A 23,069-nucleotide genomic window follows, 5' to 3' on the forward strand; every position below is an offset into this window, starting at 1 on the left:
CGAGTAAGTACCAGCACCACTGTCATTACAGAGAGAAAAAAGGCATCAGGCTTAACTAATTAGAAACATTAACATATTGGGAATGATCTGGAGGTTTAGGGGCTAATGGCTCCGGTTCCCACGCTACGAGCTGGGCAAACCCCATAATTAGAGGCCTGATCCTGCAAACAGGCTCACGTGAGTAACGCTTTTCCCATCAGAGTCAGGTTTGCATGAGTCAGGATCCCCAAAATGGGGTTTGCATCCTCACATGCTATTGCAAACTGGGGGGGTGACAAGCCGGGGTCCTGGGGGAGCCACGCAAGGGGAATCGCAGCCCCAGGCAAGGTATGTTCAAGGATTGTTAATCATTACAGCTGCCCAGAGACTCTCTGCCACGGAAAAGTGGGTTTCTTAGAAAAGCAGGAGTTCCTTTGGAAAGCTGACAGCTTGGCAAGAGGGTGGCAGGTGAAGGGACAGTGACTTGGACCAGGACAGACACAGGGACTCAAACACAGACAAGGGACTCTTCTTGCCAAGACACTCTTGCCATGGTAAATGCATCTGTTTTCACTATTTATTTTAGCAGAAAAACAGCAAAACCAACAGCACTGCTGCAGCCCTGGCGGCTCAGACCCCCAGGTCCATCCCAGGGTAGCAGAGGAGCATCAGTGCTTTGTAGTAACCAGCTCCTGTGGTGACTTTGCATCAGTTACCCAAATAACAGCAAAAGCCAGAGACAGGATGGAGCCTGAACAAGCCAGACAGGGGTATTTTACTTCATTTCAAGCTTAGAGGCAGAGAGAGGAGCCCTTCACACTGAGGCAATGTCAGCCACTTCCATCTGGAGACCTCCCAAGAGAATCGTCACGACACAGGATCAGCACAGACAAGGTGCAGAGGGATCCCCCAGGGATGCTCTGCAAGGAAAACCCATGGGAGCAACAATCTGACAGCAGCCCCTGTAACACAGAACCACAGCTTTCTCCCTAAAAGCTGTTTGCAGAGTAATTACAAACATCCTATTTCCCCTGCTCAGGAGATGGAGTAGAAAAGGCAGCGGGAAGCCCGTGCAGCAAACCCACATCACCAGGGTATGAAAAATCCATCGGAAAGTTGCGCTGCCAGAGCCGGACAACAGCTCCTGCAAGGTCAGACAGGCTCCAAGGGGCACAAAGCCATCAGATTATTTGCTTTAGACACATGCACAGGACGGAGTGACTCAAGAGCTGGCTTGGCTGCCAGGCCACGGCACAACCCCACCTCCACAAACACTCCAGGTCCGGCAAACCCACGCGAAGGGATGGGTCATTTCCACTGGCATCCATCTCCTCCAGTTTGCCCGTGCCCAGAGCTCTCACAGCCAGGGAAAACCAATAAACCACATGCCGAGAGCCTGCACGGAGCAGCCTCTGCTCCAGAGAAGGATGCTCCCATGGGAACACACACATAGTGGTGTCAAGGCAGGTTCAGAGCACAAGCCAGCCTCCTTTCCCAGGAACTCAGCTGTGTTTGCGTGTCACCTCTCCTGACTCAGTGGTGCAGGACCGCAGGAATCCTGTCTTTCCAGCTGCTGGGAAGCCTCCAGCGTGGTGCTGTGGCTCCGCAGCTCAGAGCTGGGGAAAGGTATGTTCATCCAGGATTTCTCCTCCACACTCAAGAATGAGATACTGCCCTCCACTTCTAAACAGATGCTTCACACTTTTTTGTAAAGCCATTATTGAAAAAAACACAACTGTAAAACTCCAGCTGCTTCTCAGTTTTATCATTTCTGTGCAGACCAGGCTGGGCAGCAAACGTGACCCAGGAGGTTTAACCTCTGCCTGTCCTGGCCCCTCTCTCTGTCCCTTTCCACCAAACCCCAGCAGAAGGAGAGGGAGAAATTGCTTTTAAGCCACTATTAAGTTGGAGGATGGCTTGAAACAGCCCTGGCACAGAGCCACACAAGCCACACTTGCCCCATGCCCCATCCTCACATAGCCCTGGGTCACAGGACCAAGAGGTTCCCAACTTCCAGCAGGAATGGATAGTCAGGAAGAAAAAGAAAGCTTACAAAGGTATCAAGTCCCATCAGTGGCTGTTGGATTGACTTTAATCAGATGAGAGTTTTGGATTTTAATCAGATGAGGGAAGCAATCATGTGAAGCCCAAGGAAGCAAAGCGCTGCCTACACGTGCCGCAGTCCCACCACCACTTCAGTTCATTGGGAGGAGATAGAAATGCAATAATATATTATTTCCAGTAAACCAAATTAGGTCCAAAAACTACAATAAAAGCCTCTCACAGCTGGCAAAAATCAAGACATAAGTGAGAAAATCATCATTTCCTATTAAGATTAGAGATGAAAAGGCTCTTAATAAAAGGAAACTGCCTTAAGGGTGGGAAGGAAGGGAGAAGGCTGTGGCTTGCTTTAACCACTGCAATAAAGCACACATGAAAGCCAGAGCACCCAATTTGGGAGCCAAATTACACACACCAGCTGCTCCATGGGGCCACAAACCAGGTGTTTGCAGAGGAAAGGAGAAGGTGGTTTGTCACAGAGGAGGTAGAAGCCCATCCAGGTGCTGCTGAGCTCCCCAGCCCAGCACATCCCACCTCTCCAACCCACTTCTTGACACTCTCCCCCAGCCCCAGAAGCTGCTATCAAGGTCCCCAGGTATTTGCCAGGGAGCACCAAGAGCATTAAGACACAGCTCAACCAAAAAAAAATAAAAATTAAAGTATTCCAAGGAACACCATGGACATCAGCTGAATCCAACAGGCTCAAAGATTTCTTACACTTGTAAAGCCTCCAGCTCTGGTGTCATTTGTTTACTTAATGCTGGCCTTTAACACAAAAAAAAAGTGTTTCCAGGTCAGAACTTCCCCACAAATCTTCCTAAGAGACCAGCTTTTTATTCTGACATGGGCCAAAAACATATTGTTTGTGAGCTTTGGAATTTCCCACCCAAGCTGCTGGTTTCCTGTTGATGTTGGTTTAAGATTAACCCGTGCCGTTTATAACCCACTTCAGCCTTTCTTCTGACTTCACCCAGCACCGAGTCCCTGCACCATAAAAAGCCATTTTATTTCATGGAATCTGAGTTTACCACCATCCCATGTCATTAAATCGGCTCTCCCCAGACATTAATTGCCCACAGGGACCGAGCAAGGAGCCATCACTGGCTTTCACTCTCTCCAGCCCCACGACACATGAAGTCTGGCACCATGTTGGGTTTTTTGCCCCCTCTCCCAGTTTGCTTCAGATTGCACAGTCCCAGCTCCCCACTAAAGTCCACAGGAAACTCTGTCCCTTTCTTGCCACAGAGCCAAGATCATTGCTTTTTAATGCTCCTGAAAACAGATTTATTTTGCATCACACAAGCAAAGGCATTTCTGGGCAATAAACCTGCTCTTTGTGCTCCCACCCCAGACCCCCAGGCATTAAACCAGCCCAGCTGCTACAAAAATGTCAGCTCTTCCTTCAGAGTCCAGCATTTTCCTCTGATTTGGGCTCCTCTCTGCCTCAGTTTCCCCGTGGGTGGGTGTCCCAGAGGGTCCTGCAAGCAAGGCACCTGGAAAACTCAGAGAAACCAATTCCTACAGCCTGAACAAGAGCTGAAAAAAGCATTTCTGCCGTTGATACCCACTAGAGAGACTGTAGGAAGCAAAGGACTTGGCAGAGCCTTGGCAGCCAGGGGAATTCCCTCAATCTTTCTTTTGCAGGAAACCAATTTTTCAGATATGTTTTTTTTCCATAGCAATCAGCAAAGGAAACAGAAAACCCACATCCTCTCTCCCCATTCACAACCTGCTGCACCTCCAGCCGTGCCTCTGTGCCTCTTATCTCACCTCTTCATAGCCTGTCCTCACGCTTCCCTCCTTGCACAGCTAACAACTTCATTCCTGGCTTCAACTCAACACCCACAAGGTCATCTTCACCTTGCCCCGGCTAACATGCAAGGCAAGAGCTTTGTAAATCAAAAAAAAAAGCACTTTTCCCAGAATGGGCCATAAATTTGCATCTGCACCAATTCATGGGGCCAGCTCTTCTTCTTGGGCAATTTCAAGGTTCTGGGAAGAGTTAAGTGGATTTAGGGGACATGACAGCTTCATCTAGCTCAGGTGGTCTCCAGTTTTGCTGGGTCTGTCCAGTCTAATGCCACAAAGTGATCAGGAGTTGAAGTCCCAGGTTGTCACTGCAGAAATCCAGGGTTCCCTCAGCTTGGTGCCCAGCAGCAGCACCAGCCCCTGCACATGTGGCTGGAATAAGATTAATCAGAATGCACAGGGAGACACACCATGTCACTGGTTGGATCACACAAGTGCAAGAGTTTGATGGCTGAGCCTGGATTTCTGGATCTCTACAGCATTAAGATGATGCTGGAGCAAAACTCAGAAATGTGGCTGTGTTCACCCCTGGCAAACCCCCGTGAGCCACAGACGGGGAGCAGAGCTCTGCAGTCTGCCAAACACCGGGTGCAGATGTACAAGAGCCTGAGAGATTAACAGAGAAGGGTTTTTGGCTCTTCTCCTTCCACCTGCCAAAGCCCCAGCTCTGAACCCTCACCCCTGCCTGCCCCATTTTCCTGGCAGGCAGCTGTGTCCTCTCAAGCTGGATTAAACACTGTCACCGTCACCACTGGCAGCGGAGAGTCCCAAGTGACCAAGGGGGAAGGGTCAGAGCCCCAAAGGGGGTTTGGAGCTGGGACATTCATCTCCTCCCAGAGAATCTGTGCGATCAGGGATGGGATGCAGAATGCTCGTTGCCCTCTGAAGCTGGTACCACCTCACAGGCTCCTGCACTCACATCCCAACAGAAGATGCAGTGCAGCACAAATGAAGCATCAGAGCAGACCCAGGGCTGCTGTGAGCCCCCAAAACCCCCCTGGCAGCAGAGAACCCCCTCCAAGCACCAGGCCCTCTCACTCTGCCTTAGCTGGACATGGCAGGAGCACTCAGGAGAGGAGGAATATTCAACATTTATCAGGCAATAAGCACATAGCAGGGTGCAGATCCAAGCCTACCAGCATCCTGCAGAGCCACCCCCTGTGGGGATCACCCCTTCTCCTGCCAGCCCGGTCCTGTCCCAACCCTCAGCTCCACAAGCAGGAACGTGTTTGAGCCCCCACACTCACCCCAGCACAAGACACTGCAGCACCTTCACCCGTGATGGCACACAGCTCAGGGATGGGGCCACCACCTCTACACCCCATCCAAACTACATGGGTGCTCGCCCCATCCGTGAACTCATCTCCTGGTGCAGCATCAGCCCCCCAGAGCCAGCTGGCATGTTTTGGGGAGGGTCAGTGGGTGACTGCAGCATGCACAGCAGCAGTGCCCGGGGGAGATGACCTTGGACACAGCCGTGGCCGGGCGCTGGCTGGTTGCACACTCACGGGCTGGATGTGCAGTGTTGCACAAGCCCACGTGCTGGAGCCCACCCCGCCGCGGCAGGCACCTTGTGACTGCTCCTGCCGGAGCTGCAGCTCTTGCTGGGGAAGGTCTTCTATTTTGGGAAGAATGTTTTCATTTGGCCTATATTAAGCGCATGCATTTCGCAGTCACAAGGCAGCGCAGAGCCGGGCAGGAGCCTCCTTCCTTCAGTGCCAGCAGCTCCGCAGCTCCCGAATCCCAGCGGTGCCAGCGTGCACGCCGCCCAGCCCGCGGCTCACCAGGGCACTGCCTGGTGCAATTAGCTCCTGTTTGCACCTTCCGTTCACACACATGCTGAGATGCTGCTGCAACCCGCCACCGAGCTGCTCAGCTCCTCTTTAAATCTCAGGCTCAAGCTCCAGCATTAAGGACCCCCCTGCCCTGCTGCTGGAGACAGGGGATGGCACCAAGAGCTGCTGCAAGCACCAACACACAACAGCAGCATTGAGAAACCATCAGGTGTGGCTCCTGCTTGACCTACCACCCCTGCACCCCAGGGCTGTGGGCAGGCTGTGGCACAGGGAACAGGTTATGGAAGGGTCACCCAGGCACTTTCACCTTTCTTTTTCCTTCTTTCCTCCTCCCTTCCTCTTCTCCTGGACACTGCACCCTGACAAGAAGGTACATTCCTGTCCTGTGCCTCGTGGGTGCCCTAATTGTGATTACAGCCCTTTAGGGATGACAGCAAAAAATAAACACCCATTCTGGTCCTTGACATCTCACCTGCCGGGCTGGGTGATGCTCATGGGAAAGCCCTGGGGCAGCAGGTTAACGAGAAGGTGGGGATGAGGAAGAAGCATCCTCCTCTGACTCAGGCTGGACCAAGCCTGGTCCCAAGAGTCACCCCATCAAGGTGTGATGGAGGGGCAGGACCTGGCTGCTTCACCCCCCCACTGCTCCCCCCTGCCAGCTGGGCACCAGGACCTACATGGAATTCAGGCCAGCTGAGCCAGGATGTCTATAAATAGCACCGTTTCAGATTCAGCCCATGTGTGGCTCTTTCCTTTCAGTCCCTGGTTTTATTTTCTCCCTCTTCCAGCAGATCTCCGCAGCCCAAGGGGAAGGGGAGCACAGGCTGGACCCATCATTAAGTCACACGGAGATGAACTAGTTAAATTGGTCCAAATCCCCAACTCGAAGCATTTAGACCAGATTAACCTTCGCATCCCTACACTGCCGGATCACACCGAGCTGGCTTAACTCCTCCTCAAATGGGTTTAACTGGTTTGCCACAGGGGGCTTAGGCAGCTTTAACGAGCTCAGCACAGTCCCAGCCATGGTGCTTTCCCAGGAAGCCCTGAACCCCATCACAGCTCCATGCAGAGGGTGCCTCCAGCCCCCCCCCCCCCCCCAAGCTGGTTTATGGGCTAAAAGGAGATTAGGTTACTTCCCACAGGCACCCATGTTTGGGGAGACCCCCTGAGCACAGGTACCTTTTCCAGAGGGTTTTTCCAGCTTCCCCCTCCCCAAGTATTCACTCCCAGACTCTTGACACCCTGGCCCTGAAGGGGACCCCAAGGTGATCCCTATTTATGGTTCCCCCCCCACTAGCAGAGTCTTTACACCCCAACAAACCAACCAGCTGCAAAAGAAGAAGGAAAACAGCCCAACACCCCCCAGCACACAGCAAGCCCACCAGCTCCCCCCCACTTTTTCCACCTACCCCTCTCACACCACCAGTACCCCCAGTCCTGCAGCAGCAGAGCAGAGCCCCAGCCCCACAGCCAGCTTCTTAGCAGGGCTGAGCCCCGGAGGCGGCTCAGATACTGAGCTGGGGGGCTGCCCGGTTTGCAAAGGTAAAGGCTGGCACCCCCCCGGGTGACCCTCGCAGCCGGGACACGAGCTAACACTGCAGTTTGCAGAGGTCAGGGCCATTTGCAGGATGCTTTGGGATGCACAGAACAAGCAGCTGCAAGCCAGGCATTGCTCCAGGCAGGGAATGCTTTCCTCACTCTGCGACCCAGCAAAACAGGAGCTTTTTTAGTACCTGCCACAAAATTCAGCATGAAAATCCCCCTCGCTTCCCTTTCCAGCTTAGGCCAGAGCAAAAGGCTCTGCCTCCCATGAGAACATAACCACACGTGTGAGTAAGCCCCAGGTGCCAGCCACGCACAGCAACAGAGGTGCCCAGGGCTTAACAGCAGCTCAGATTGAAGGTGAGGCAAGACCTGCACCAGCAAAAAAAAAAAAAAAATAAAAAAACATGCCATGCGTGTGCTGAGCAGCACATTCCTGCCCGCTATCAGCCAAATCAGTACCTGCAGCCAGTGTTCTCCAGTCCCTCTAAGGAGAGAAGCCTGAGCAGAGCTGGTTCAGTTCCAGGGGCTTCTCCTGCCCCTTTTTAAGCCGGATCCACACCTGCTGCCCGTCAGCCCATCAGCTCCCTCCTTTCCCATTGACTCACCAGCTGGTCCCACTGAGTCAGCCCTTCGAACCACCTCTCCTTTCCGTGGCCCGTGGCCATTTCTCCAGTCCATTGGTTCCCATTGACTCACCGCTGCTGCTCCGAAGCTCGCCCTCCCCTTTCCATTCCCACCCTGGTCACTGCGAGGCCCCCCTGCCCTGGGACCTGCCTTCCCCGCCACCAGCACCACGCTGGATACATCCCTGACAAGCTGCAAGGAGCATCCCGGGGAGGGACCCGTGGCTCTCGGCTCCCAAAAGCACCCCCCAACCTGTGCAGAAGTGCCATCCCCAGGCTCCAAAGCTGCAAGGAGTGTTTCCTTGCTGGAGGACAAAGCGTTACCCTCCATTCCTCACCCTGGCTGGCATCTTCTGCTGTGGTTTATTCCACAGACTGTGGGAGAAATAGCAAATGATGAGCAGAATTTAGATATCAACAATGGTTCAAACATATTCCGTCGCGCTCCCCATCCAGGTTCCATTTTCTCCAGTTGCAATACAAGAAATATTTAGGAATGAGTCTGACAGGCTTTGGAAGCGTAGGGAAAAGGGATTTTAGGAAGCAGGGAGGCGTGGGCCCCGGCGCGTGCCATGCCGCCGGCGCACCCAGAGCTGATCCGAACGGCTCCGAGTGGAAAATTCCTGTCCGTTGAGCGCGGATTGTGGTTCAACAGGTTTTAGTCCCAACCCCTTTCTTTGTGTCAGGGCAAAAACTCATCCCTAGGGCATTTGTTTGGATCACATGGGCGAGCATATAAAAATGGGTCCTACCTGTCCAGGCTGGTGAGCACCTCGGGAAAGCGAAGGCAGCTGCCGGACTGGAGGGAACAGACCCAGACCGGAGGGAACAGACCCGGGACGGTGCAGGGACGGTGCACGCAGGTAACCGCACCGCTGGTTTATCACCCGTTCTTTCCCCAGGGCTTTGCTGAGGCCAGCCCTGGCGAGGCTGAAGGCTTTCCCCCTCGTGCTGGGGAGCTGCGCAGGGGTGTAAGGGTTGGGGGTTTGGGAACAGGTCGGGGGGCTGCGCTGGAGTGGGGGTGGTCGTGCCATAGGAGCGGCTTTAAGTGCCGCCGGAGCCTGGTTCCAGCCCCGTGGGCTGCGGGCTGATGCAGACCCCGCGGGGCGGGTGATGCTCCTGGCTCCTCGTCCCTTTGTTGTCCCTTTGCTCCTCGTTGAGGTGGCGAGAATCGGGCTGCCGGACCCTGGTGGGGCTCCGTGGGGTGCGTTGGTGGCCACTAGGGTTTAAGCAGTGGCCCGTGGCTGGTGCGGGCAGAGAGGAGGGCGCTGGGGCAGAGCCACGTGCGAGAAGACACCAAGGTGCGTGGGCGAAGAGTCTCCCGGCATGGGACGGATGCTGCCCGGCTGTCCCACGGGAATGGGGAGGATAAAACCAGTGGCTCTCCAGGGCTGTTGTTTGCTGCTTCGCTAAGGGCTGCCCGTGTCTCCTGGCAGGTAGCCGGGAAGCCCACGTAGCCACCAAACGCTGCCGTCACCTCCCTGCCTGCCACGTCTTTTGGCCAAGAGCCGTTGTTAGGGTAGGAAGTGGGTTTTGGGGGTTTGGGTGCCGTTTTCGCAAGCGAAGGCGCGGGGCCGCTCTCCCGTGGTGCCGGGACTTGCAGCTGGGCGCTGCGGCAGGGAGAGGGGTGATGCCTCTGCCCCGAGGGGGTCCTGGTCTGCCCCCAGTGCTGGCTGCTGGTGGTCTGACACCCCCAGGTCCCCTCTTTTCCTGCCTTTCAAACAGCCATCGCTGCTCAGACAGACCCAGGCAGCTGCTCTGCTCCCTCCCTCACCCCTCCCAGGTCCTGCCAGGGGCTCTGGGACCCCAGAAGTTGAGGTAGGGACCCACCATCGCTTCTTCCCCTTCCTCTGCTCGCCGTCCCTGCTGGAGGTTGTTGCTTAGAAACAGACTCCTGGCTCTTGGATTTTTAAATTTTTTATTTTTTTTTAATGCGGAAATATACAGGCCCCCATAGAGCCCCCTCCCCAAACCCTGCGCTGTGCTCCGTGCTGGCTGCAGCCAGACCCAGGGACAAAACCCAGGAAGGTTCCATTTTCCCCCCTTCTCGCTGAGCATCGGTTCCCAAACTGCAGCAAGCCAGGCAGGCACCCACCCCTGTGTGAGAATTAATTTCTTGGGTTTTTTTTTTGCCTGGGGGGGTTATTTTCTTCTTCTGATGAAGAGCCCAAGATCATAAGCAACACTACCAACCTATTTTTGCCCTCCCCTCCCTAGCAAGAGAACCAGGAGAAAAGGGAAACAGAGAAGCCACAGGATGCACCGTTATAAGAGGAACTTTCCCCAAATAGAAGCTTTTCACAGTTTTTGCACGAGGCGTCAGCAGCTCTTAATACTGTATGAAGCTGTGAATACTGCATGAGGCAGCCGGCCGGGGGGAGCCGGTGGCTGGTTCAGGCTGCAGCTCTCCTGCGAGCGTGGGACCGGCCATCCGTGCCCAAAATCCGGCTGGGGTGGTGGGGGGAAGCAGCTGGAGGAGCAGCCCGAGCTGCGATTTCATATCAGCGGTGCTTTCCGCACTAAACAGGGCTGTAAATTCAATGCATCCCAGCTGAAGGGTGCAGAAATCCTGCACGCTTGGATGGAGACCTTGAGTTTTGCCCTGACCTGGTTTCTAGCTCCAAAGGATCCGTCTGGGGAGCCCCAGATGTTCAGCAGCTCTGCGCCGGGGCAGAGGGAGGGATGCTTCATGCCTTGCTTGTGTAATACGTTGCATTTTGCAGGAGTAAGACGGCTCCTTCTGGGTTTAAATATTTATAAACTGGTTGATGAATCCCTGAAATTCTGCAGCGGTATCGATGGCAGGAGGAGTTCTCACCCGTGGTGTATCGGGTGGCTGGATTTCGGGGCCGGGAGATGGGACCCAGGAGTGCAGCTGGGTCAGAATATGCGTGTGCAGTGAATTTCCAAGGCATCCCAATCTCCTGGCTCGGAGATAGACCCTGTTGCTCTGGCAGGACAGGGGATGGAAGGTGCAGAAATGCTCTTTTTGCTTGTTTTAGACTTTCCCCTCCAGTATCAGCTGTTACTGGACTCTCAGACTTCCCAGTCCACTCCCCGCCAGTGCAGCATATCCCATTGTGCCATCTCCAATGGCACAGGGTCCCTCTGTCCCCACTGTTCCCCCGTCGCAGTCGGGTTGGGCTTTACAATTTTTTGCAAGGTGCTGGTGGGAGACTTCTCCCGCCCGCTGGGTCCAAATGGATATTAATCCCATAAAAACCCTTTGCCGGAGCTGCCGCCTCGCTCCCTGGCTGGCCGGTGATGGAAGGTTGAGCTCTCCCAGTCTGAAAGATGGGACTGGGGAGTCCATGTGGACGCCTGGGGCAACTGCCCTGAGCAAGGAGACCCCTGTAACACCACCCAGGAGGAAAAGCTGCAGGATTTGGGGTTTTCAGAGCAGCGAAGTGGAGGGGTGACTCTAATTGCTCTTCCTGGGTGGGAAGTCCAGGGAGGGACTCAGCACTGTGGTGGGTCTCCAAAACCCACACCCTGGCAGGAACCAGGAGTCTGCTGGCTTTGCCAGGAGCAAAACCCTGCCTGGACTCTGCTCCAGCCTGACGTGTGCAGGCACCGTTGATCTGGTGACGGGAGAAGGAGGGGAGAACCCTGCTGCCCTGCCTCCCTCTGGAGCTCGCAGGAGTGGAACATTGCCCAAAGCAAACACGCCAGTGGGCTCAGTGGTCTGCTGATCACCCCGGAGCCAGGCACTGCCCAAGGGAAGGCTCTTAGCCCAAGGGTAAGGAGCTTGGAGCAAGGAGGGGGTACCAGGGATCCCCTTAAGACTCTGGGCAGTCCCTGGAGATGTCACTGTGAAATCCAGCACAGGGCTTCAGTGAACGGGATGGATCTGTGCGTGCCCATTGCCTATATCTCTATATCTGTATATCTATACATCTATGTATCTATATAGCTATATATCTGTATATATATGTATCTGTGTATCTATATATCCCCCTGTTGGCTCCTCTGTACGGTGAAGGTGGTGGCATGGGGAGGGCAGACCTGGCAGCAGGACGTAGGGACGGTGGGCAGAGCGGCTCCGTAGACAAGGGACAGCCCTCTGCCCGTGGAAGGACATTCCTTGGCCAGCCCGGGTGGCCGTGCAGGACTCGCCTTCCCTAAGACTTTCTGTCCCCGGGGCAGCGGGGAGTCACCGTGCAGAAGTGGGGGGAGCCCGCGTTTGGGGTGTGCTCACAGAGCCCTCTGCCCTCTCCTTTCAGAGCCTGCCGAGAGAAAGAGATGGAAACCCCAGGGAAAGGCAGCCCCGCCGCGAAGATGACTGCCATGGCCCGCAGCCTGTAAGTACCCTCCTGCTCCGGCACTGGCTCCTCCGCGCTCCCAGTTCAGGCACTTTTCCTCTGGCCACTTTCTCCAGGGGACTTTGCTCTTTGCTCCCCTCCAACACAAGACACCGCGACGTCTCTGTGTCCCCACGGATAAGGTGGAAAACTCACAGCAGGTATTAGGGCAGAGCAAGGCAAAGGCAGATCCCCGGACCGTGTGGTCCGAGGCTGCCGGAGGGTGTCGGGGTGTCTCCCCATTGCAAATCCGCTTTTGCTGGGGTGATGCTGGTGAGGGATGCGTTGCTTTGGTCTGTCGCAGCCCTTCAGCCCTCTGCAAGGTGAATAAGGCCAAGCTCACCTTTATTTGGGGATCAGGATGGGGGGCACTGGCGGGGGCAGAGCTGGGAAGGCTGCAGCGGTTGTGGAGCGTTTGCTGGCTGCTCCGAGGAGTGAAAGGAAAAGGGGTTTGCATCCCTGCATCCGTCCCCCCGCAAGTCAAGGGAGCGGCGGTGCAACCTGCACGCTGACCCCCAGCAAGGCTGGGCAGGGGCGCAGGGAGCACCCGGGAAGGGTGGGAACGCTCCTGGCATTGAACCCGAGAGAGTCATAAAGTTTACTGGGAAAGGCACGGCTGGAGCAATGTCCACTCGTGTCTCCGATATCTGGAGAGCTGCTTCGTTCCTTGCTGGGGAGGGGGAGATGGAGGGAGGAGGATGCTGCGGGGTGAAAACATGTGCTTGTTCCCAGTGGGACGAGCTCCCTGGTTTGACCCCGGCGCTCAGCCGTCGGGTTTGGAGCTCTTTGCCTGGGAGCGAGGGTGATTACGGAGCCGGGCAGATGGGAGCCCTTTGGGACCGATCCAAGAGGCTTAAATCAGAGATAGACACGGGAGCAGGGAGCAAAGGGCCTTTTAATTCCAGCCCTGCCAGAGGCAGCGGTGTTGAGGGAGGGGAACCGTCGCCTGGCAGCCGTGCCGCGCGGCGGGCAGCCATACCGTGCCACGGCGTGGGCTCGAGTCGGCTCAGACTTGTGTTTCTCCTCCCACGGAGCAGAGGGGCTGCAAGTAGCGACCACATACTCCATCAGATGCTCCCTAGCCCCTTCCCCTACCCAGTGCCCTCCCCAGTGCCTCCCACCACCGGCTCTCTCCTCCCGGCAAAGCCTCCTGCCGGAAAAGGGCCCCGCGCGAGCGCGGCAGCCCGGGTGTTTCGGCTGCCAGCGACAATGGTGCTTTTGTTTTGCCAAGCAGGGAGGGGGGCAGGCGGGAATTCGGCTGCCCGGAAAGCTGCCGGGAACTCTTTCTGCCACAATTAAGCACCTGCTACAAGAGAGCAAATAAGCCAAACCATGCGGCTGGCAAACAAGCTCTACGTGTTCCTTCCCCGTGACCCTCTCCGAGAAGAAGAAAGCTCCAAGCTGCAGCTCGGCTGCTCGCAGCTCCTGTTGCAGGGGAATAAATAGCTTTGCCGTGAAGCCGGTAGCTTTGCCGTGAAGCCAGTAGCTTCGCCGCCGGCTCACGGTCCCGGTGCGGATACGGAGGCAGCGCCGGGAGCTGCCTATGCCCGGCTCGAAAGCCAAAGGGCTTCCCCCCTCCCCAAATAAGCGACTCCGTCTCCTTCTGCTATGGAGAGAGAGATCCCCGTCCTGCGAGTTAGGTGAGACGGTGGGGGGGTGATGCTGGGGGGGGGAGGGATCCGGGATGGGGGAGGACCATGCCGAGCGGCTGCCGGGGCCGCGATGCGAAGGTGCGAGGTGAGGCGAGCGCTGCGGTTTTGACGCCAGCTGACGCGGCGTTACATCAGAGCCGGCCCGCGCCGCAGGCTGCCGGCCGGCCTGATCCGAGCGGAAGGGGAGCCGGGGGGGGGGGGGCCAAGCTTAGCGTGGCTCAGCGGAGGCGATGGGGGGGGGAAAGGCCGCTGAAAGCCTTGGGAGAGGATGGTGAAGCATCACATGATGCGGATATACGGGGTCAGAGCAGCGGGCTGGTGTGCCGGATGCCTTCCCGGCAGCCACGCTGCAAAGATGACTCTGAGTTTTTTATGCCCAGGGGTGGCAGGGCTTGAGGGGCGGGGGGAGGAGCCCTGGGGGGCTGTGAGGTGAGGAGGGGGCTGCGAGGAGCACTGTGGACTGGGTTTCAAGGGCAATATTGCAGTGTGTGGCCTGTGCTTGGAGATCATGGATGGAGGGGTCAACTCTGTGTGTCCCCCCCCCCGGGAGAAGCTGCCCTGCAAGGGGCTGGGGGTGCTCTAGGGGGGGAGTTGGGGCTTGTGAGCAGTCTCATGGGGGAGGTCTCCTCCCGCACAACCCCATCCTCAGCTGGGCTGTTGGCCTGGTAGCGCCGCCGCACATGGCTGGACCCCGGGGCTGGCAGCCCTGTGCAGCCCCCGGGCAACGAGGGGAGGAGGAAAGGTGCTCAGAGGTGGGGGGGGGGCAGAGGGTGCCCCCCTTCCCAGGGGGCAGGAGTGAGGTGGGGAGAGGAGGAAGCGAGGAGGGTGGGATGCAGAGGGAGGATGCAGGTGAGATGCAGGGGGAGGCTAAGGGTCGGATGCAGCAGAGGATGGATGGTGGGGTGGGGGTCCCATGCAGGGGAGGGTTAGGGGCTGGATGGAGACCCATACCCCGCAGGACTGGGGGGCAGGATGGGGGGTCCCATGCGGGGCGGGATTGGGGGGGGTCAGGATGGAGACCCCAGCGGGGGAGGGCTCGGGGCAGGATGGGGTCCCCCCGCCGAGGCACCCCGGCCCCGCTTCCCGCCCGCAGCCCCCCCACGGGTACCCCCCCCCCCCCCCCGTCTCTCTCAGCCAATGGGCGGCGACGGGGGGGCGGGGGCGGGGCCTCGTGGGGGCCGCTTGTTTTTTGTGAATGGAAGGCGGGGCGGCGCGGACTGCAGCGCGCCGCTCCGCGCAGGGCTCCGCGCAGCGCCGGGCAGCGCGCAGGGCTTCGCGCAACGCAGCGGGCCGCGGATGCGGAGAGCGGGGCGGCCGAGGTGCCGGCATGGGCCCCCCAGGCCCTGAGCCGCGCAGCGCGGCGCCGAGGCGCGCAGAGCCGAGCCGCGCAACTTGCGCCGTGACCATGTCCGGAGGGGCGAGCCCGGCCCCGGCCCCTGGGAGCCGCCGCTTCGTCTGTGTTGGTGTAAGTACCGGAGAACATCCCCCCCCTCCGCCGCCACTCCGCGCCCCGCTCCGCCTCCGTGCATCCTGCCCCGCCGCCCGGCCCGCTTCCCGGCGCGGGGGACACCGAGGGCCCGGCGCCTCCGCGATGCCCCCGCCGCCGCTTTGCGATGCCCCGCGCCCCCGGCCTGGGTGCTCCGAGCGCTCCCGAGCCCTTTTGCGCTGTCCCGCACCCGGCCCCGGTGCAGACCGCACCCCCGCACCCCCGGCCTAAGTTCCTCCCCGACCTCCTTGCCGTGTCCCGCACCCCCCCATCGGGGTGCTCCGAGCACCTTCGGCCCCTTTGCAAAGCCCCGCACCCGCTCCCCGTCCTCCCAGCACCCCCGATCCGACAGCTCCGAGCACCCCCGTCCCCATCGCGATGCCCCGCACCCATTCCCGGTGCTCCCTGCCCTCCTCGCAACGCTCCGCACCCCCCGATCCGGCTGCTCCGAGCACCCCCGGCCCCTTTTGCAAAGCCCCACACCCGCTCCCGCTTCTCCCCGGCCCTCCGCGTCCCCCGGGGCCGGTGGCGGGGCCGGGCCCGGCCGCGCTGCAGCCCCGCTCGGGGCCCCGCTCCCGCACCGCCTCCCCGCCGCGGCCTGCGCAGCCCCGGCTGCCTCCGCGGGGCCGCCCGGGCCCCATCTCCCCCCCACCCCACAACTGCCGGGAGGGTCACGGGAGGTGCCGCGGAATTTTTGTGCATTGCTGCCGTTTCGGGGTGGTTTCCCCCCACCCCGGTTTGGGGGTTTTCCTCCCCTTTCGAGGTGCGGGGATGGAGGATTTTTAGCCTGGGAGTTGCTAAGCGACGGCTCCCGGGGTGATGGTGCAGTTGCCTTGGCAACGGCGGGCTGGGCAGCCTGGAAGGAGCAATTTTGGGGTTCTCCTTGAGGGGTGGGGGTGAATTGGGTGCCCGTGGTTTGGGTGGGGGGCTGCAGCAGGCAGGGAGAGTGGCGCTGGGGGGGGCTGCTGTCCGGAGGTGCCCTGCTCCCCGGGAAAGGGCTTTTGCTGGAGGGAGCTCCGATGTCTCAGCATCTTGGATTATTTCTTGCTCTCCGGTGGGTTTTGGAGCTGTCCTTGAGAGGAAGGTGGTGGTGGGAGAGACAGGGAGGGGGGGCTGTGGAGGTGGTGACATGATGCTGCTGAAATTGTCCCTGCAAAGAGGCTCACCCCCCTCCTGCGGTGATGTCTTGTGGATGGGGGTCTGTGAGCCACCCCTGCAGGGCCACCGGAGTTCCCCAAAGTGCTTCTGCTTTATTCGGAGCCCGCATTCCGTGCCCGCTGCTGTCTCCCTCTTCCTTCCTTCATCACAGGCACTGATCCTGTTAGCATTTATCCCTGAATTCCCTTGAGGCACCGGACTTTCCGAGCAGGCTCCCAGGTCCCCGGCGCTGGGCTGGTGCGGGCCGAGCTCCCCACGCGGGGCAAACATCCAAACTGCCAACCGCAGTTGTCATCTCCGTGCGCCTTCCTCCTCATCGTCTGAATGGGCTCAGCCGGCTTGGGAGCAGGGCTGGCCCTAAAAATAACCGCAGCGAAGCTCCCCCAGCACCAACACCCCCCCTGCCCCCCAAACATCTCCTGGCCCTACAAAGCAAAGCCAATCCCTGGCAGGCCCAGGGGGACTGGAGACAGCGGTGGAGGGGGATGTGTGGGATGGAAATGAATTTCCAGAGGCTAACAGGGAAGGAGACAACCTGCCATGGCTCCTTCTCACCGTGCAGAGCCCGAGGAGGTTATTATTCCCAGTTTGTGACACCCTCAACAATCCCTGCATCCCAAGGGATGGAGGGGATGCGGCGCATGGTGACAGCTACTCGGGGAAGTTTTGCCTCGGGACCAGCCGATGTCTAAGCGCTGGCACCTAAAGTGACCTGGATTTGTGCCACTCGCCTTCACCTCTGCTTGTGGCCCGATCCCATGCGGTGCCAAGCCCTCTCCCGTGCCGCCTCGCCGGGGCTGGGGTAGCCAGGTGTGCTCCGGGAGCTTGCGCACGGGAGGGAGGCGTTAACATTGGGAAGTCCTTGCCAGGCTGCGAGTTTAGGGAGCTGCGTCCGTGGTTCCCGCGTGCAGGGCTCCGTTGCCATCGTTACCGGGTATTTTAGCTCACTGAGCCCTTTGCGCTGGTGGTTTATTATAGCAGCTCGGGAGGACGGTGCCAGGAAGGGGTGATGAGGGGGAAGAGATCTGCAGCTTTGGGAAGTTTGGAGCAATTGGGATGTGGGGGTTTGGGTTGGTTTTTTTTTTCCTTCTCCCCTTCCCTCCATCTCTTCCCCTTGGAAATGTCATAAATCCCTGGCATGATGCTGTGACGAGTTAATTCTGGCTGGTTTGGATTCTGGGACTCTGAAGCAGCAGAGAGTCGTGTGCCCAGGCACCCCTGCTCGTGGGATATGGGCACTTCTCTTCGGCTTCACAGCACCCATAGCACCAACCCCCTTTTCGGAAGGGTTTGGGTCACACCTGGTGCTGGGAGCTTTCCCGAATCCAATGGCTGCTGAGCCTCCTGGAAACACAACGAGTTTCCTCTCCTTTGCTGCTCATAGCTGGGAACAAACATCCCCCCTAGGAATGGGGTGGGAAAAGGGGGGCAGGTCAATGTCGAGGGACTGAGCGGGTGCTCCCCGAGGCTGGCAGTGCCCAGCTGTGCGCTCGGTCGGGCAGATCTGGAAGCTTCGTTTTCCAAACGCTGGAGAGGGAGAAAGGGGAAAGGAGGAGGGGAGAGAAAAGAAAAAAAAAAAAGAAAAGCCTCATCTCACATGAACAAGCATGAGCCAGGGCCGGGGAGACGGCGAGGGAGGAGGGTCGGATCTAACGCAGGGCATGTGTCTGACACGCGGCAGAGCAGCGCGCGCTGCCACGAGAACATGAAATTTTAAAGGGGGCTGGCGGGGAGCGCGAGTCGGGGAGGGGTGGGCAGCCGCCTTCGCTCGCTGCCTTCCCCGGCGCTCCCGGCTGCTGGTCGCTGCAGGGCTCCCCCCGCGCTGCGAGGGGCCGGCGGCTCCGAGCGTGAGTATCAGCAGCATTTTCACCCCCCTGCAGCATCCTATCCTATCTCTTCCCATCCCATCCCTCCCCATCCCTCCCTATCCCTTCGAATCCCATCCCTCCCCATCCCTTCGAATCCCATCCCTCCCCATCCCTCCCCATCCCTTCCCATCCCTTCGAATCCCATCCCTTCGAATCCCATCCCTTCCCATCCCTTCCCATCCCTTCCCTTCCCTTCCCATCCCTTCCCATCCCATCCCTTCCCATCCCATCCCTTCCCATCCCATCCCATCCCATCCCATCCCATCCCATCCCATCCCATCCCATCCCATCCCATCCCATCCCTTCCCATCCCCTCCCATCCCATCCATCCCATGACAGCCCCCCCAGCTCATCCCAGCCATATTTGCTCACCTTCCCCCCGCAGGTCCCAATTAATGGATTCTGACATGGATTATGAGAGGCCAAACGTAGAAACTATCAAGTGCGTCGTGGTCGGGGACAACGCGGTGGGCAAGACCCGGCTCATCTGTGCCCGCGCCTGCAACGCCACGCTCACCCAGTACCAGCTCCTCGCCACCCACGTGCCCACAGTGTGGGCCATCGACCAGTACCGCGTCTGCCAGGAGGTGAGGGGCTGCGGGGGAGCGGGGTGGGGATGCCGGGGAGGGGGCTCAGCTCATGGATGCCCCTTGGGAACCCCAAGGAGATGGAGCTGCATCGTCCCTGCAGGGGAATTATGAATTATGCCCCATCCCTGGCAGTGTTCAAGGCCAGGTTGGATAAGGCTTTGAGCAACCTGGTGTAGTGGAGGGTGTCCCTGCCCGTGGCAGGGGGTTGGAACTGGGTGGTCTTTGAGGTCCCTCCCAACCCAAACCATTCTGTGATTCTATAATTACTCCTCCATGCCTTGCATGCGGTGGGGCTCTTGTAGGGCTGGAGGACTCAGGAGGTGGATGGTGCTTCTGTTCCCACAGGTGCTGGAGCGCTCCCGGGATGTGGTAGACGATGTTAGCGTGTCCTTGCGGCTCTGGGACACGTTTGGTGACCACCACAAAGACAGGCGCTTTGCCTATGGCAGGTAGGGGAGAGGCAGAGCCTGATGCTGCCGTGGGCAGGGAGGGGGGGCAATGCCGAAGCACGGCGGGGCGGGCTCCGTCGTCAAGCTGGACCTTCATCCTCCTCTCCTCGCAGGTCCGACGTTGTGGTTCTGTGCTTCTCCATCGCTAACCCCAACTCCCTGCACCATGTGAAGACCATGTGGTACCCGGAGATCAAGCACTTCTGTCCCCGCGCGCCCGTCATCCTGGTGGGCTGCCAGCTGGACCTGCGCTACGCCGACCTGGAGGCCGTCAACCGGGCACGGCGCCCCTTGGCCAGGTGGGACTTTTGTGCCCCGATGTCCACGCCTGCCCCATGCTTTCTCCTTGCCATGCATCTCAAGAGGTCTCTTCATTATCTCTCCTCTTTTTCAGGCCAATCAAACCTAATGAGATCCTGCCCCCGGAGAAGGGGAGGGAGGTAGCCAAGGAGCTGGGGATCCCCTATTACGAGACGAGTGTGGTGGCCCAGTTTGGCATCAAGGACGTCTTTGACAACGCCATCCGTGCCGCCCTCATCTCCCGCCGTCACCTGCAGTTCTGGAAGTCCCACCTCCGCAATGTGCAGCGACCCCTGCTCCAAGCCCCCTTCCTGCCCCCCAAGCCCCCTCCGCCCATCATCATCGTCCCAGACCCCCCTTCCAACAACGAGGAGCGCCCAGCCCACCTCTTGGAGGACCCCCTGTGCGCGGACGTCATCCTGGTGCTGCAAGAGAAGATCAAAATCTACGCACACAAGATCTACCTCTCCACCTCCTCCTCCAAATTTTACGACCTGTTCCTCATGGACCTGAGCGAGGAGGACCAGCAGAGCGCCGCGGGGCACGGCTTCGGGGTGGCCGTCACCGCGGCCGCCGAGCGGATGCTGCACCAAGAGGAGAGGCACCACGGGCGGGATTTCCTCCTCCGAGCCGCTAGCTTTGATATCTGCGAGAGCACCGAGGAGGCCGGATCCGGCCAGCGAAAACCGTGCCTTAGAGCCTCAACCAGTGACGGGATCCTGCGGGGCAACCGCTACGAGAACGGGGAGCGTGGGCTGCGGCGGGGAAGGGACCTCTCCTCTTGGAGCCGGGCTTTCACCAGCATCCAGGAGGAGATGGCGGAAGACCCGTTGACCTACAAGTCCAAGCTCATGGTGGTGGTGAAGATGGATGCTTCCATCCAGCCGGGTCCTTTCCGGGCTGTGCTGAAGTACCTGTACACGGGGGAGCTGGATGAGAACGAGCGGGACCTCATGCACATCGCTCACATCGCTGAGCTGCTGGAGGTCTTCGACCTCCGCATGATGGTGGCCAACATCCTCAACAACGAGGCGTTCATGAACCAGGAGATCACCAAAGCCTTCCACGTCCGGAGGACCAACCGGGTGAAGGAATGCCTGGCCAAGGGGACTTTCTCGGGTACGACTCCAGGCCGATGGGAAGGACCACCCGCAGCGCCCGCTCTTGGGAAGGGCTCTGCCGGGTGGGTGGGGGGCTCGGAGCTCCTGGCTTTGCCCCGTGCGTGAGCGAGGTGGCCATGCCATGGGTCAGCAGGCGCTCTCTCGCCTTCCCTGGGGTATTTGGTCAACTCTTTGTGTTTCTGGGGGTTTTATAGGTTGGACGAGGCCCTGAGCAACCTGATCTAGTTGGAGATATCCCTGTTCCTTGCAGGGGGGTTGGACTAGATGACCTTTGAAGGTCCCTTCCAGCCCTAACCATTCTATGATTCTATGATTCTATGATTCTATGATTTTCCCCAAAAAGCATAAGTGAACGACCCTTCCCAGGGTTCCCTGCTCCTCAGCCCGCCTGGCAGCACTGTTTGTTTATGGGAGAGCAGCAAAGGCAGCTTCCTTCCCTCCTGGGCCCAGATTTTCACAGGGTCATCTGATTTACGAGGAGCAACGTGCCCTTGGTAGCACTTCCCCAGCCCTGGCTTTCCGCCGAGCACCACGTGCCACCGGCCCGTGCCGCGGTGCTGTGGGTGGCATCCGGGGCGGGGGGTGGTGTGAACATCCCAGCCTTCCTCCGGCTGAATTTATTTCACGAGGATGGACCTTGATGTGGTCAAGCTGTGGATCTCCACGGATCTCCCTCGGTGCGGGAGAAGCCGTGGTCTGGGGTGGAGAGTGGAGCAGCAGGGCAGGAGATCCCTGTTGTCCTTCCCGTCTCTCTCAAGGACTCAAGCTTGGGCAAGACGTTTGCTTCCTGGGTTTCCCTCTTGGCTTTCAAACGTGTCACGATATGCCTTGGGAAAATCCTGCGGAAGAGCTGGAGCCCCACCGGGGCCATTCCCTGAGCTCCTCTGATCTGGTGGGGGTGAAAAATAGAGATCTTTAGGGCAAATTATAGGATATTCCAGGCTCTGTCCCCTTCCATCCGCGAGATGTTTTGCGGCAGGGGGATGGCTGAGCCCTGGGTGACGGGGACGGTCCCGGTAGCGTCCCTCTGCTTGTCCCCAGATGTCACCTTCGTGCTGGATGACGGTGCTATCAGTGCCCACAAGCCCCTGCTCATCTCCAGCTGTGACTGGATGGCCGCTATGTTCGGTGGCCCCTTCGTGGAAAGCTCCACCAACGAGGTGAGGAAGGGACCTGGGGGTTTGTCCTGGGAGGGTGGGACAGTTGGGGACGGCCATGGGGTGACGGCTGGTGCGTGTCCTGCAGGTGGCCCTTCCTTACACCAGCAAGAGCTGCATGCGGGCGGTGCTGGAGTACCTCTACACCGGGCAGTTCAGCTCCAGCCCCGACCTCGACGACATGAAGCTCATCATCCTCGCCAACCGCCTCTGCCTACCGCACCTGGTGGCCCTCACTGGTGAGGATGGTGTCCCTGGCTGTCCCCAAGCTTGGTGGCAGGGCACTATGCCCGCTTGTCACCCCGTCCCCACTGCCCCGTAACCCTGCGTGTCCCCCACAGAGCAGTACACCGTCACCGGGCTGATGGAGGCGGCGCAGATGATGGTGGACATCGATGGGGACGTGCTCGTGTTCCTGGAGCTCGCTCAGGTAGGACAGGACCCTGTGCCTGCAGGGATGGGGATGGGGTGAAGTGCTGGGTGATGCCACGCAGAGGGGTCTGGCAGTGCCGAGGGACGACGGTGTCCTGGCAGAGAGGACAACCAGGTCTGGTCTTGGATGTCCATGGAGGAATAGGGCAAATTCCTCCTGCTTCCCCGGTGATCCGGGCTCTGACGTGGGCTCCATCTCTTCCAGTTCCACTGCGCCTACCAACTCGCCGACTGGTGCCTCCATCACATCTGCACCAACTACAACAACGTCTGCCGCAAGTTTCCCCGGGACATGAAGGCCATGTCGGGAGGTGAGCGGGGACCAGGGTGGGATGGAGGATGGGGTCCCGGTGGTCCTGGCACTGCCCTCACCCCGCCTCTCCCTGCAGAGAACCAGGAGTACTTCGAGAAGCACCGCTGGCCGCCGGTGTGGTACCTGAAGGAGGAGGATCACTACCAGCGGGCGAAGAAGGAGCGGGAGAAGGAAGACTACCTCCACCTCAAACGGCAGCCCAAGAGGCGGTGGCTCTTCTGGAACGCCTCCTCCTCCCCTTCCTCCTCTCCTTCATCGTCGGCAGCCACAGCCTCCTCTTCCTCCTCCTCTTCCTCCTCCTCGGCTGTGGTTTGAAAGCCCGTCCTGGGAGGAGACGGGGAGGAGGAGGAGGAGGAGGAAGGGTGGGATGACCTGCCCCAGCGCCAGGCGTGGAGCGGATGCCACCGGCCGAAGCCCCGGAGGAGC

At 59.0% G+C, this 23,069-nt stretch overlaps 1 protein-coding gene across 1 annotated transcript; it reads left to right on the top strand.

Annotated features, from left to right (window-relative positions):
* The first annotated feature begins 11,535 nt into the window (after positions 1 to 11,535).
* RHOBTB2 (Rho related BTB domain containing 2) lies at positions 11,536 to 22,958 on the top strand. Its single transcript, XM_086628085.1, has 11 exons — positions 11,536 to 11,555; positions 12,040 to 12,117; positions 18,667 to 18,868; positions 19,217 to 19,320; positions 19,434 to 19,619; positions 19,715 to 20,739; positions 21,783 to 21,901; positions 21,987 to 22,137; positions 22,240 to 22,328; positions 22,536 to 22,641; positions 22,720 to 22,958. Exons 2-11 carry the CDS (start codon positions 12,059 to 12,061, stop codon positions 22,956 to 22,958), a joined length of 2,280 nt encoding a protein of 759 aa, XP_086484211.1. The 5' UTR covers positions 11,536 to 11,555; positions 12,040 to 12,058.
* The last annotated feature ends 111 nt before the right edge of the window (positions 22,959 to 23,069 follow it).

Source organism: Tauraco erythrolophus, chromosome 29 (assembly GCF_009769465.1).
Source record: "Tauraco erythrolophus isolate bTauEry1 chromosome 29, bTauEry1.pri, whole genome shotgun sequence".
In the NCBI taxonomy this organism is placed as follows: domain Eukaryota; kingdom Metazoa; phylum Chordata; class Aves; order Musophagiformes; family Musophagidae; genus Tauraco; species Tauraco erythrolophus.